Source organism: Dendrobium catenatum, unplaced genomic scaffold (genome assembly GCF_001605985.2).
Source record: "Dendrobium catenatum unplaced genomic scaffold, ASM160598v2 fragScaff_scaffold_1398, whole genome shotgun sequence".
NCBI classification, from domain to species: domain Eukaryota; kingdom Viridiplantae; phylum Streptophyta; class Magnoliopsida; order Asparagales; family Orchidaceae; genus Dendrobium; species Dendrobium catenatum.
Window position 1 is genome coordinate 898,167 of NW_021319860.1, and position 15,160 is coordinate 913,326.

The 15,160-nt window shown below is 35.7% G+C and overlaps 1 protein-coding gene across 4 annotated transcripts; it reads left to right on the plus strand.

The window, feature by feature from the left end:
- Positions 1-3,773: 3,773 nt before the first annotated feature.
- On the plus strand, positions 3,774-15,032 carry LOC110097352. 4 transcript variants are annotated; one of them, XM_020823679.2, is made up of 19 exons: positions 3,775-3,971; positions 4,212-4,266; positions 5,865-5,931; positions 6,050-6,173; positions 6,349-6,498; positions 6,717-6,833; positions 6,926-7,010; positions 9,646-9,754; positions 9,857-9,924; positions 10,015-10,140; positions 10,224-10,358; positions 10,425-11,383; positions 11,788-11,991; positions 12,092-12,152; positions 12,632-12,745; positions 13,404-13,517; positions 13,602-13,691; positions 13,830-13,887; positions 14,605-15,032. In XM_020823679.2, the coding sequence occupies exons 4-18, from the start codon at positions 6,073-6,075 to the stop codon at positions 13,854-13,856; spliced, it is 2,460 nt and encodes an 819-aa protein (XP_020679338.1). In that variant the 5' UTR covers positions 3,775-3,971; positions 4,212-4,266; positions 5,865-5,931; positions 6,050-6,072; the 3' UTR covers positions 13,857-13,887; positions 14,605-15,032. The 4 variants fall into 4 exon arrangements, with proteins under 4 accessions (XP_020679337.1, XP_020679338.1, XP_020679335.1 ...); XM_020823678.2 differs by having other exon boundaries at positions 3,774-3,971; positions 10,224-11,383; positions 13,836-13,887; XM_020823676.2 differs by having other exon boundaries at positions 10,224-11,383.
- The last annotated feature ends 128 nt before the right edge of the window (positions 15,033-15,160 follow it).

The window sequence follows — 15,160 nt, forward strand, 5'->3', positions numbered from 1 at the left end:
TTTTTTTTTTTTGCACTTTAATTGTACTTTACCTACGTTTTCATGCACTTTAGTTGCACTTTACTGCGCTTTAGTTGCGCTTTTGGTGTGTTTAGCTTAAAGTTTCGCGGACACATTAAATATCCACGTGTCTACTTCACGTGTCGATATTTTATTGACCAGTGTCCGGACCTAATAATTTTTCTCCTGGATGAGTTATTTTGATGAGAAACTCTAATTGATTGAAGAATATTCTAGATAGCTAACACACACATTATATATATATATATATATATATATATATATAGGCATATATTCTTGATAAGTAGGTAATGTGACAAGGCCCTTGCGGTGAATTCAATATCCGAATGTTGATGGATTAGTTAATGCTAACTCTTTGCGGCGATTATCAAGCTAATTGATTTCTAACAACTTTGTAAATAGTGTGTGTTTGCGCTTCCGTGCAAAATTGATTAACATGACTACATGAGCACCAAAAATATGAATATACAAAAGTATAAATTTAATCTCATGATTTTAACGACAATTTTAAAGATCTTAATAAACTAAATTAGCTCATCAATACACATATTGTAAGGACATCCGAGTGTGAAATGTTCATAAGAGGAAGGGCCATAGATCTACGGATACAATCGGATTATTCTATTTCTGAGCATTTATTTGTATTTGATTTATTATATGTAATTTTTTGTTTTTACCCTCACTTGAGGGAGTAGGTTTATGTGATCCCAGGAAACACTTTTGTCATTTGATGTTTTATTGTATTTTGTCTATTTATAGGTCTCACCTCCCCCTTGTGAAGGATGGTGATTATGATGAATGAAAATTTCTTCACTTTATGTTTTGGTGCGTTTGAGAGTTTTTGTGAGTGCGCATGTGAAGTCCCTAGGTGAGGGAAAATCAAGACCCGCCAGCTGTAGGAAGCGTTCGGGCTCACTATTTATCGACACCTCCATTCCCTATCAAGCTCGGCATCCTCACATCCAAGCTTAGCTGAAATCATCGCCCATAAATCTCCTTGGCCAATCCACCATAAACCCTTCCTATCTTCCTCCTAACCGTCGCCTTCCCCCCACCTTTGCTCATGGCCGAAACTTCTCCTCAATTTTCTTTCTCCAAATTGATCCTCTAACATTTTCTAAATTAACCTAGCACTAATTTGAGAAATTTGAATTCAAAATTTGAATTATCATTGAGCCTTCAATCACTTTCCAAAATTATTGGATTATTTTTGGAAAGGTATCCCAATCAATAAATCTAAAATTTAAATGAAGACTCCTTATTAACTCTCCTTCATAAATTAGCCTAGCTTAATTTTTGAAAATCTGAATTAAAAATTTGAATTCTCCTTGTGCCTTCAATCTCTTTCCTAAATTGTTAGATTATTTTTGGAAAAGTATCCCCATCAATAAATCTGAAAGTTAAATGACAAATCCCCATTAATTCACCTTCCTAAATTAGCCTAGCTTAATTTTTGAAACCTTAATTCAAATTTGAATTCTCTAAAAAACTTTGAATTCCTTTCCTAAATCATTGGGCTATGTTTGGAAGGATATCCCCATCTGCAAATCTGATTATTTATTGAAAATATGAATTAAATTTTATTCCTTATCAATATGTTGAAATTGACAACCCAATTAAAGCCCCAATCAGCCCCAATTAATTGCTTGAGCCGACCCCCTCCTCTCATTGAACCTTACCATAATTATACAAATCTTCTAGACATAAATCTTGGACCCATGTCTATGCTATTTGCCTTCCCGTTGTTTCGGAGGCCATCTAATAATGATTGCTACTATTTTTCTACTGTCAATTGCTTGTTATTTCTCTCCCAAGCCATCCAAGGTCTGCTACATGCTGGTGATACACATATTCAACTAATTTTCAAGTCCAGTACTAGTTGCTCCTGATTTCGGCAGCCACACAGCTGGTGTCTAAATTTCTAGGGATGACAGAATGTTGTCCAAGTGTGTGAAAGGGATTCATAATGCTGTCCTTCCCACCAAGACAACCAAATGACTTCACCGTGGCATATTATATTCGTCTTTGCGGGTAATCTCTCTCTCTCTCTCTCTCTCTCTCTCTCTCCCCCCCCCTTGCACCTTTTGACCCATCCTCAATCATGGCACCATTTTATTGTGAAAACTTATCCGCGTAACCCATACCAAGAGTGTCGTGTCAGTGGGTCTTTGTAGTGACTAATCTATTTGTTAATTTGGGGATTATTTCTGAAACATCACGCGAGCATGATATTAATTTATTTGATTATCTATTGGTCCTCCTATTACTTGTGATTGATTGCTTAAACTTGATTACCCTCTTGCTTGACGAAGTCATTGCTTAAGTTCATGATGAATTAATAATTTGTTAAGCTCTGTTAAAGTATAATGAATTTCCAATTCAATGCCACCTACATATCTAGTTCTACATCTCATATATTTTTCATTAAATTTGTTGACATGTGACTAATTTGAAATATCTTATTCATTGCGAAATCTCTCCTTTATTGGGTGCCTACAAATTTTAAATTTATTGTTCTTAACTCTATAGCTTACTAGATACGTGATTCCATTACGTCAAATACACGCTTAAAATTTACATTATGAGTGTAGTCTGATAGCTCTTCAATACTGGATTAAAAGAAATATTCTGCTTAAATTAAAAGGTTAGAACAATTAGTGGCGAAGCTAAGATTTTTTTTTGTGTGGGGTACAAGTTATATATCTTTAAAATACCCTCAACCTAACCATACTTTGTAATCATTAAACCAGACAATTAATAAAAATTTATTAATTACATAAGGAAAATTATCTCACCTGCTACAAATTAATAGTCTTTGATGGATGATTTAGTACTAGGTAATGTATTATAATAATTACTCCTAAAATTCCCTAAAGAATAATGTAGAATGCTTAAAATCCGTAAATTTCTATCGAATAAATTGAAATTTATTCAATTGTACTCGAAGTGCATGAAAGCCTGATAAATGTTTAAACTGGAACAAATAATTTTACTGCTCACCACTTAGATTATATATAAAGCAGCTTCACCACATATAATTATATAGATTAATAAAGAAATCAGAACTTCGCAAACAGAAAAAAAAAAAGAAAGGAAAAAACAACATTAAATCAAAATTTTCTACCACGACTGATGATTATATCATTCTATACATATAACAAAAGTTTCTACCAAAATTAATAAATAATAAATAATATATATGTATTTATATCAATGGAAAAATCATGACTGCTAGGCAAATAGAGAGGAAGAGGAGGGAGAGAGAGAACATTCACGACGTCTGTAGAGTGCGAACTCGCCGTCGAGGAGTGATATCCAATCTATCCTCAAGGCTCAAAGAAACATGGAGAGCGGCCGACCTACCGGGTCTCCCACACCATTGTACCCGTAGTCGAGGCTTTGGGGACCCCACTGAAGGAGCGACTGCCGCTCGAGAGAATCGAACTCGGAATGAGGGGTTCCCAATTGAGCACGCCCACTAACAAAGCTACGTTATAGTAAAAGTGGCCTGTTGCAGCAGCTCGCTGTAGTGTAGCCTGAACGGTGGAATTTCAATGGACCGCTTTTTATTAGCCGAAAAGAATGCGTCTTGTTTAGTTGCATGTACGCGATCGGCTAGCCCCTGGTCTAACCTTAACTCGGCGCACGTGTGGTCTCCACTCCCAAGCCTATCGGCGCCCTTCGTAACCCGGTTCGACTGGCTCCGGTCCAAAGTGCAAAACGACTTGCCCGATCGGCTCAATCTGGATCCAGGGATTGCCGAATTAGGGCAGTTACGATATTAGGTTTTCACTAAATTTTGAGTCCTCTGCTCTGCGCTCCCAACTCTCCACTCTACAGCGATCTCCATTCAAATCCGCTGAAACGCCGCCTCCGTTACGCAAGAAAGTCTTTCCTTCTAGTAGTAGAAGAAGATCGGAAGCAACAACGGGAGCTCGCTGGCTGTGAAGGTAACTTTCTCCCTTTCGCGCGCTTCTTTGGTCAAATTCCGTAAATCTGCCGAACCGAGGATTTAGTAAATCCTGGATTTATGCCGTAAATCCTTAAATCCGGGATTTATCCATCGCCGGGATTTAAAGCGCGCACAAAAACCGTTTGGCTGGATTTAGCGTAAATCCCGCTGTAAATCCGATACCAAACAACCACTAAGAATTAATTGAGATCTGATTCCGCAACATTTTTGTCCGAAGGAGCTCAACTCGTCGCCGAATTGCTCCGATCTGACGCGAACAGCTGGATTTTGAGGTAATTTTATTTCTATTGCCTTTAATTTGCACTTAAAATTGGTATCGTCTTGGTATGCTTGTGCATCATGTTTATTTCCTACCGTATTGGGTCTGGGGCCTTTGTTCCTATGTTAGTTGATTGGCAATACTAGTAGATCGGCCTTTCTATGATGATTCATGAGTTAGACGAGGTGTTGCTTGCTGATTGGATATTTCAGTCCCTGTTTCTTTGTTGCAACCATTTTTTGCATGTTTATGTCAGTGATGGTTGAGTTCTTTGGACTCTTGAGATTGTTGATCCAAGGGAGAACCACATTGAGCACCTTTTTTCTGTGGCATCAATGCAAATGAGTGTAGCTGCATACTTTTGGTTTATTTGTGTATATCTTTTTGCCAAGATCCTGGTACGTAAGGATGGCTTTTGCTTGTGAAGTCTTCTGCTGAACTGAGCCTTGCCTTGTTTCAAATTTATTTTTCCCTGGCTTTGTATTTGGTCTTCTGGCGGCAGATTCTACCTGACCAGTTATCCTGGATGATTAGTCATCGTTATTAATTTCTTTCTCGATATTGATTTACTCTCATCAACATACTTATATTTTTCTGTCGTGTAGATTTTAATTTGTTAGTTTCATGTCAATCCTTCTCTGTTTTGGGAAGGTCTCTAAATAAAAATGCTGCCGGCCATGACTGCTTGGAGTTTTCTATTCTTAATTTCTTAGGGCAGTCTTACTTTCTCCTCGTTGTTTCCTTGTTTCGTCCATCCTATGTGAAATTGGCTCCCTTACACTTTGAATTTTGAATGTAACCTCTTTGTGTTGCTGTTGCCTTCTATGGTTTTCTGTATTTGAAAATAGTTAGTTTTGTATGCATGGAGCTATGAGTTACTGGAGTACCCTTGTACTTTGGCCCATTTGATATACAGTTAGTAAATTTGAGTATTTCTCTTTTGTGTAATTCATGAAATAAATTGCTCTAGGTACACCTTTCCTTTAGGTTAGATGCTTGGAACTGTGAGGTTTTTTTTGATGTATTAGGTTTTAAAATTTATGTGCTATTAGTTATTATTTGACGGGTCATAAGATTGGATTTCTATATGCTCCTCAGAAGGTTATACTAGGTCAACTTTGGAAAAAATATCTGCATTAGATTCACATCAGGTATGACGATATGAATCTGACCAGCTTAAATGCCATCATACGTATTCTAAGTTTACTCTAAATTTACAGTTGGATTTATTGTGTTTGAGTTATTCTAGATGGTATTTTTCCCCCCAAACCCCAATATGTCCCTTCACTGTGTTGGTTTTATAGGGGTGAAAAGGTATATTTTGCTCATTTGCTGTTATATGATGCTTTTTGAAATGCTTGATATTTTGCTTTTTTTATCACTTCCATAGAAAAACCATTGGACCAAAACTTCATATTAACTTTTCTCTGCATATAACTTTCATCTTAAAATGATGTTAAATTTTTTCCCCTTCGTGGGTTTCTATATCCTTTATAGTTCCCTGTACTGAGATTTTGAGTAGAACTTTTCACAGATATAAATAAAACTCTGAAGATATGTGATTCAGATAATTGATGAATTGTTCTAACAAGTTTAATTCTTTATTTGAAGAGGCTTTAAATGGCTGCCGCTACAGTTACAAACCTCAGAAGCTTTAATAGTTGTGAGTGAATGAGTTGTAAGCTTTCCTCTCTCTTTTATACTTTTTTTTTTCTTAAATATTCCCGCTCTCTTGTTTCTTGCTAAAATTTAACATGTATTGCGTCATTGATTCTGATAAAAATTGCTATTTTCAGGGGCGTCATGCTAAAAGATAGAAATGACTCAACGCTTGATTGATGATGCAAAATATTTAAATTCTACATTTTCTAGTGTTCACTCCTTGTCACAGTCATCTTCTCATTCCCCTCTAAGAAACAGGTGAATATGATCTTTTTTGGGTATGAATTGTCTATTACTCTTGTTCATTAGTTGATATATTACTAGCCTTTCTGCACTTCGTTTAATTTTGAATGATTTTACTATTAATTTTAAACGCTTTCTGATTCTTGATATAGAAGTTGCTTCATTTCTCTTTTCACTTTGTTTTTTTTAGAAATGTTTGTCAGTTGCTAGCAAGGAGGGAAATCTCACCGAGGGCAAAATGTTCCTCAAAAAAAATATGGGGCGAAACTTCAAAATGGAGGGTTGATTGCTCTGGGCCAAAGTGCGATGTGACCGATGCAAAACACGCCCTTCTTTCTTGGTAAAGGCAAAAGAATGCATGATGCATGAATATCATACTAATTGATAGTTTAAAATGGGATTGGCTGTTTATAACTTTCTTACTCTAGCTACATGAATTAAAATCACCTGGCAACCATTCCAGCTTATTAATTGTTCCTACACCTCTTATGCTTTTTCTCTTTAATTGAGGGTTTTTTTGGCAATAACAAGCTTGATTAACGGAGCATTTGTAATCAGGGTTGAATCAGAGTCGTTGTGTCATTTGTTAGCTAAGTACTGTCCTCTTCTTCCTCCCCCAAGATCTACAATAGCAGCAGCATTTAGTTCTGATGGGAAAACACTCGCTTCAACACAGTAAATTCTTGCACGCAGTCAATCTCTTGATTTCCATCTCATGGCATATTTGTGTTCCTTTTTATTAACTTTATTTTGAAATATGCATATAGCGGTGATCATACGGTTAAGATAATTGATTGCCACACTGGAAGCTGCTTAAAGGTCTTGAGTGGTCATCGTCGAACACCATGGGTGGTATGCAGCATCAATATTTATCTATGCATATTTTGTTTTGTTCTTCATTTTCTTCTGTTCAAAGAATGATATATATTTTGTTATACTTCATCTTTCTGGAATGCTAATACAATGCAAGGATTGATGATATAATACACTGACTGAGTACTGATACACTCCCCTAACAAAACTATAGCATGTCAGACAGCCTGGTTGCCGAAGGAGTTGGCAATGTGCCATTTGTTTCAATTTACTTGTGTTTATAATATAATCTATGCAGAAGATGCCATGTTACTGCGCATGTAAGTTCAATGAATAAGTGATTTTACCTGAAATAACTAAGGGAATCTCTAATAAGGTTGTGCAGTTATATTAATTTAAATATGGGACCACTAATTTTTTTTTGCAATTTAATTTTCTTATTTTGGCGTAATATCACTTTTTTCCCTGAGTATTATGTACTTTAGAAATTATATATCTTAAGATGCAATGAAAAAAGAGAAGAGATCAATTTCATATAATTTTGTATTGACCTTCAAAAGGCTTATGATCAAGTACCATAGAGTACTTCGGTGCACATTAAGAAAAAAGTGTGTAATCAACATTTTGTTGATTGAAGTTAACGATACACATGATAAAGCATTGGCTAGAAATAGAAGTAGTATAGCGACCAAAGATTTTTCAATTACAGTAGGATTATATCAATATTTCATTATGTAGTCTACATTTTTTGTATTGTTATGGAGATGCTTAGAAATAGCATTTAATGTGGGTTCCTTGATGAATGCTTTTCATATGACAATTATTGGTTATAGAAATGTATATAATGAAAAAAAATGTTTAAAAAATATTAGACTTGGGATTAGTAGAATTAAGGCTGAGTTTATGATATGCATTTTTATGTGAACAATTATTGGTCAATCTTACTAGGAGATAAAGTTATACTTAGGTGTGATAAGTTTAAGTTTCTTGGCGTGATAGTTATGATAGTTATACCTAGGTGTGATGTTAACAATTATTGGTCAATGCTATCAGTACTGTGTTCTATGACAACTTTGCTTTTTGCAAAATGTGAGACTTTTTTGCATAAAAACGTAGTCAACTAAGGCTATTAAGGGAAATTGTTGGAGTTGGTAAGATGAAACTTTACACACTCCTGCTAGTCAGATTAGATTATTAAAAGTACTTTATTGATCATCTGACATCCATCTCCACAGTGATATAATGTTGGTTTACATCGCATCATCTAGTTTAGGAGTTAGTTTAAAGCATTACTGGTGCTTCATGTTTTTTGTTGAATATCGTAGTTATCCATGTAAAATAAAATAAAGAAGTTATGTTGTTTAGTATAAAATAAAATGAATAAGAACATGACGTTCAATGTGCTACAAACTATGTTGCACCGATACAGATACGGCGACACGGATACGACACGATACGGATACGAGACACGTCAATTCTTAAAAATACATGATACTGGTACGGCGCAAACATGATATTATAATTAATAAATCATACATAAAAAATTAAGAAAGCAATCCAAGCATAATATTTGAAATTACAAAAAAAAAGTAACATCATTTGTAGCCTTGTAGCTTATAATATCAAAATAAAAGTAAGCATTAAATGTCTAGTACAACAACCAAAGCATAAACATAAATTGTCTGGCACATGAAGTTTCAACTATTTAATAGAAGGAATGATATGATTAGCTTTGGTTTGTCTTTGAACTTCTATATCATCTTCAATAAATATCATAGCTTCTAATTCAGGCTCATCAAGTGAAAGATTAGCAATTTCTAATATTTCCATATCATTAAGAGACTCAAATCCATCTTGGAAATGAGAAAACCTCCCTCGCAACCACGGAAGTAAATACGAATCAGATATGCATGTCCTTTTAAAATTAAAGCGTGTCCTTTTAAAATTAAATAGTATTTTAATTGGATACGGTCCTTTTAAAATTAAATAGTATTTTAATTGGATAGACACGTATCCGTGCCGTATCAGAGGCATATCCGTGTATCGGTGTATCAGATACATCAAGCCTTTATAAATGGGTGTATTAGTGCAACATAGGCTACAAACCAGCTAATCCCTTGTTCCTTCACATAATGATGCAAGCACAACTCGGTTACTCAATCTTTTCCCTGCATGTGTAGTGGTGGAGCCAGAAAAAGCTCAGGGTGGGCAATTGCCCACCTTGGAATCTTTTTTTTAGAAGCATAAATATTTTAATTATTTTTCCCACATTCAATAAATGCAGTTATCCAAATTCTAAGAAAAATTATTTCATACATAAAATTATGCATTTCATAATCTTATTTTGTTCATGCTCAAAAGAGAGGTTGGTTCCATCCCTATTAATTGGGCATGATCAATTTGATAGCCATGTGTGATGAGTGTTACTGGTATTTGGTAAATAGCCTTTTGAATTCTAAATTTACCTTAAGCACTATCACTACGCTACTGTTTCTAACTCTGATATATTCATTAAGAGCCCATTTGCTAGGCATAGGTTTTTCTTTCATTCGATTTTAATTATTTTTATTTTGACCATGCTTTTTCTTTTACTGATACTATTTTACACTATTATTTCCATTTTTTTGTGATAAATATTATGTTCTTTTACTATTATTTAATGGGGCATGCACAGGTTAGGTTCCACCCTCTATACCCTGAAATTCTTGCCAGTGGTAGTTTGGACCATGAAGTTCGTATATGGGATGCACATACTGCTGATTGCATAGGGTCACGTAATTTTTGTAAGATCTCAGATCAAGCTCTTTTTAATTATGTTGATATGCTATTTACGTTATGCTATAGTGTTTGTGCTTATATGGTTACCTGTGTGCGTCATGTTTCAGATCGTCCTATAGCATCTATTGCTTTCCATGCCCAGGGAGAACTTCTTGCTGTGGCTTCAGGTCACAAGGTGAGATCCTCTTAGTTCCAATGAACAAAGAAAACAGAAGAAAAAGATGAATGTAGTTTCCTAATGGCATTCTGACTCTTCTTATTGTAGTTGTACATATGGACATATAATAGGAGAGGGGAAACATCTTCCCCAACAATTGTTCTGAAGACTCGACGCTCATTAAGGGCTGTGCATTTTCATCCACATGGTGCCCCATTTCTATTGACTGCCGAGGTGGATCTGCCTTTTGAGTGTTTTCTCTGCATTGTTATCCACTAATTTTTCATGCTAAAAGACCTCATTTTTCATCTTTGTAGGTTAATGATCTTGATTCTCCAGATTCAACGTTGACTTTTGCAACTACATCTGGTTATTTGCAATATCCACCTCCTGCTGTTCTTTTTGCCAATATAAATTCCAGTTTACAGTCTCTTGTGGAGGCTAAAGTGCCAGTAATGCCTTCCCCATACTTGTTTTTGCCAACATTTCTGAAGGATGATGTTACAACATCGTTACAGTTTGTTGGCAGGGGGGCTGGTGTTTCTGCAAATGATCAGCAAAGGCAACAAGATGGCCCCGTATCTAATCTGCAAGGGTCACTGAATTGGGGGAGCCAGCTGGACAATTCAGTGACTCTTATGGAAATGTCTCCTGCAGAAACTCATGGCTCTAATTTTATGGATACCGATTTTCATACTTCGGCACCTAGAGTTGAAAATTCAAATTATGGTTCACTTGTAGGGAGTACAGATTCAACCCATGGGCAGTCCAGTAGTTGGTTTCAACATAGATATACTAGCAATGCTGAGAGAACAGACGGGTCCAATGCTTTACCAGTGGCTCTTAGGATACCTATCAGGCAAAGTAGAGCTGGCACAGACAGCAATCTTGCCATAAACTCCCCAAGCTCTTCTGGAAATGCTGAAATTCAAATGCTTCTAAGGAGCATGGAAGCAGGGCAAGTTCAGCAGTTTATTCCTGTCACTGATTCAGTTAGTTGGGAGCTTCCTTTCTTGCAGGGTTGGCTTATGGGCCAATCTCATGCAGGCTTGCACTCATTGCTCCCAGCGAACAGTACATTTCATGGTAATCTTTCAACCGCCTTTGGAGCTGGCCCCAACTTATTGGCTGATCTGCAGTATAATCGCAGCATGGAAGCTATAATAGCTCCTTCAGCAACAGTGACAACAGCAAACAATTCCCGGGGAACTGGGCGGACTGGCACCCGTAGTCGGAATCGCCGCACTGGTGCTGCTGATGGTTCGACCTTTCTAAATGCCCAGAGTGACGAACCTCAGCCTCATTCTGGTCCAGCGGCCATTGAAACTGAAAATGCTTCTTCATTGGCTACTGCAACAGCTGCAGAGTTACCTTGTACTGTGAAACTTAGAATATGGCCACATGATATTCAAGATCCGTGCGCTTCCCTAGATCCAGATACATGCCGCTTAACTATTCCACATGCTGTCCTTTGCAGGTGCCCTTTCCATTCAATACATGCTTTTCTTGCTTGATAACACCATTAGATAGTGAAACTTCCCAATGTGCCATGCAATCTGTTGTCATTTCAATTTTGTGCTGATTATAATCATTTGTTATTTTTAATCAATTAGCAAGTTTGCTAGCATTTGCTTATTTCAGCAAAAGGTGATCATTGAAGGATTGGGATCGATTTCATTCATTTAGGATGGTCTTTGTGGATTGGATTTTTTTTTAAATTAATTTTAATAAATGCTAGCTCGGTCAATGTGGCTGTATGGATGATAGCAGCAGTCATGTCATTAAGTTCAATCCTTAGAAAAGTAGGGTTCAATGATCATATGTAGAACTTTCAGCATATACTCGTGTAGTTGTGTGCTTGAATGTGTTCAATGATTGCAGTGAAATGGGCGCCCATTTTTCTCCTTGCGGGAGGTTCTTGGTAGCTTGTGTTGCATGCATGCTACCTGACTTGGAAGGTGATTCAGGAATTCCATCACAGGCGAGCCTTGATGCTATGGATGTTACAACTTCTCCCACACGTCATCCAATTTCTGCACACCAGGTCATGTATGAGCTTCGTGTCTACTCACTTGAAGAGGCAACGTAAGCCTTCAAAACTTTCCTTCTTGATTTACTTGCATTGGCTGTTATTAATTATAAAATAGTATTAACTTTATTTTGATTAATCCAATTTGGACGACAGATTTGGTTCAGTGTTGGCCTCAAGAGCAATAAGAGCTGCTCATTGTTTAACATCTATTCAGGTAGGAGCCCTTCATACAGTTTTGTCATGCTCTTTGATTTTATTCTGACAAGATCCCTGAAGATTGAAATAATGAAAGTTTTTCTTCATTACTCAAGCCAGCTTTTTTTACGGTGCATAAATATCCTCATTTCTCTAGCTTGAAAATTGGCTCCGTCAAGTAAAATACGTGTTAATGTCCAGCTATTTGAACATTTATTTTGATTTATTGTTAAAATTTGAATTTTCAAGTAGAACTGCTTTTATTATTTTAGGATTTCATGTTTATTTCTTCAGAAGTTTGAAATTTCCTTTTTGACTATGTTATTGGAATCAATTTCAACTATTGATAACCTATATTTACCCATGAAATCAATCGGTAAAAGCATCATCTATGAACCCAACTGTTATTTACATTCCTAGATATTGGATAAATAGTTTTGCTTTTGTCATGCTATAAGTCTATCTCACGGTCATCTTCCTTGATTTTTTCCTCTCCAGTTCTCTCCTACATCAGAGCACATACTACTAGCATATGGACGCCGCCACAGTTCGCTTCTTAGAAGCATTGTCATTGATGGAGAGACTGCAATCCCCATCTACACGATCTTAGAGGTATCAATATCCTACAGTACAGTTTACTATGCAGCTATTTCAAGGTGCAAGAGCAGTTATTGGGCTTTTTTCTTATGTTGATTTATTTTAATATCAAAGTTCTTGGATTGATTTTTCTTATTGCTTTTGATGCCATTCATCTATATTGGTGAATAATTCATTTCGATAATGGAAGTCTTCTTGATGAGGACATCAAAGATCAGTGCCTACCATCTGGAGTTTTTTTTTTTTGATGTGTTAGTTTATTTTATATTTCTAATTTTCTCATTTTACCCCTAGGGGTGGTCATGTTGTGTTATAGCCCGAAGGGCATTTTAGTCATTTTTTCTTTTCTTTTCTTTTCATGAGGCCTATTTATCGGCTAGTTCTATTGTATTTTGGGTTAATAATGATTATGAATGAAAAATTTCAGCTTTTTTTGTTTGATCTCTTTGTGAGTTCTAGAGAGGAGAAACTCTAGGAGTGGGCTGTATGCTGCTATTAGTATTTGATCTCATTGCTTTAATTGGATATTCTGTAATTAAAATGTTCCTTCCTAAATTGCATCTTATTGGTTGATTTTTTCCTTGAATTGATTATGTCCTGTAGAAAGTTAGCCTCAGATTGTTTTCACTTGACATGGTCAAGCTTCGTAATTTGTTGTGTGTGCTGTTTTCAGGTTTATAGAGTTTCAGATATGGAACTAGTTAGAGTTCTACCCAGTGCTGAAGATGAGGTTAATGTTGCATGTTTTCATCCTCTTCCTGGAGGAGGCCTTGTTTATGGAACTAAGGTATACCATGATAGAGGCAACATTTTTGTTTTTTGGAGTGCTTCTTTGTTTAAATCACACTGATTCTTATGATGAAAAATGCAGGAAGGAAAGCTTAGAATTCTTCATTATGATGGTGCACGAGAGATAAATGGCACGGGTTCAAAGCTTCTGATTGATGAAAACATGCTTGAGGTAATCTTTTTTTGTTAGGCATATATTCTTTGCAGAAAATTTCCCGAGGTGTTAGACTAGGTTTTTGCTTAATGATGATGATTGCTCATTCTTTTCTCAGAGTGTTTTTTGTGTAAAATCATGTACTGATTTTTGTAGGTGCAGAAGTACGCCTTAGATTGCTGACCAATGCTGACCATTTGCAAGTTCTACCGGTGTAAGGATTCTTTTTACATCTTATCTCTTCTAGATTTCTTGCTTGCCTTTATTTTTCTTAGCATATGCCAACATTCCAGGTTGATTTGTCTTGCCTATATTGAATTTTCATGTTGAGCTCATAAATGATTGGAGGAGTTTATTTTTACTTTCATTATTTGGTAATTATTTTATTTTATACTTCTCAATTTTAGTTTCTTTGTTTTAATGTAGTTGTGATGATGTGGCCTATGAGAAATGGGATTTGTTTATTATTATTATGCCCCTATTTTATTTTGATGCACAAGAAACACATTTCTCCTCCTAAACCAAAATAAAATTGAAATTAAACTTGCCATATCGCACTTGGATGCCAATACAAATCTACAAATTATTACGAGACTTGTTTTTTGAAATGTCATAAATTTAAAATCAAACCATAAATTTAAATTCTGTTTTCAGTTAAAGTTAATTTCAACATGTTTTGTTGAAGGTGTTGCCTTGTTTTCCACTCATTTTATTTGTGAAAAATAAAATTCATACATTTGAGTAATTTGTGTTCTTCAAAATTTATATTGATTTCTACTGGCTTCCAACCAGATAACTGAAATAGCAAATTTTATGTTTATTACCATGATCTTTATTTACAAGAAATCAAATGGACCCAAATAGAACAGATTTATTCCTGCATATTGTTGTAATTTCTAATTATTTCGTTCTTTGTTGTATCCAACACCAGGTTACAGTTAAAATAGTTGCAATGCTGACCTGAGAAGAGTTCCAGTAAATTCCTATTGTTTTAGCTAAATTTGTCGTGGCTGGTTGCCCCAAGTTGCATAAAGAACATGCGATATGGGAGCTTTTCGAACGATGTTAGCATCTGTGCTGGGTACATCAATCCTCTCCATTTTGATTTTCCAGCATTTTCCACCGGTCCATATGTACATTATTTTGATGTATTATGTCAGTTATCTTTTTTTTTTTCTTCCATCTTTGTGGGCTTGTTAAATTTGTTCAGCTTTTTGCCCCATGCTTCTAGTTAGAAAAATTAAAAAAAAAAAATGAAATGATGATCATAACAAGGGCACTTGACTGCTGCCTATGTTGTTGAAACCAAGGAAAAAAAGCTTTATTTGGTTATATGAGATTTCTGCTCATTTGTCACCATTTGTGTTTTTTTTTTCCTGTACTGATTTTCAATTATTTTCTTTTGGTCTATCTGTACTCTCTAGAAACTATTCAGTTCATGTAGAGAAAATATCCCTCTTTATGGCGCAAAATAGTGCGCGCCATTT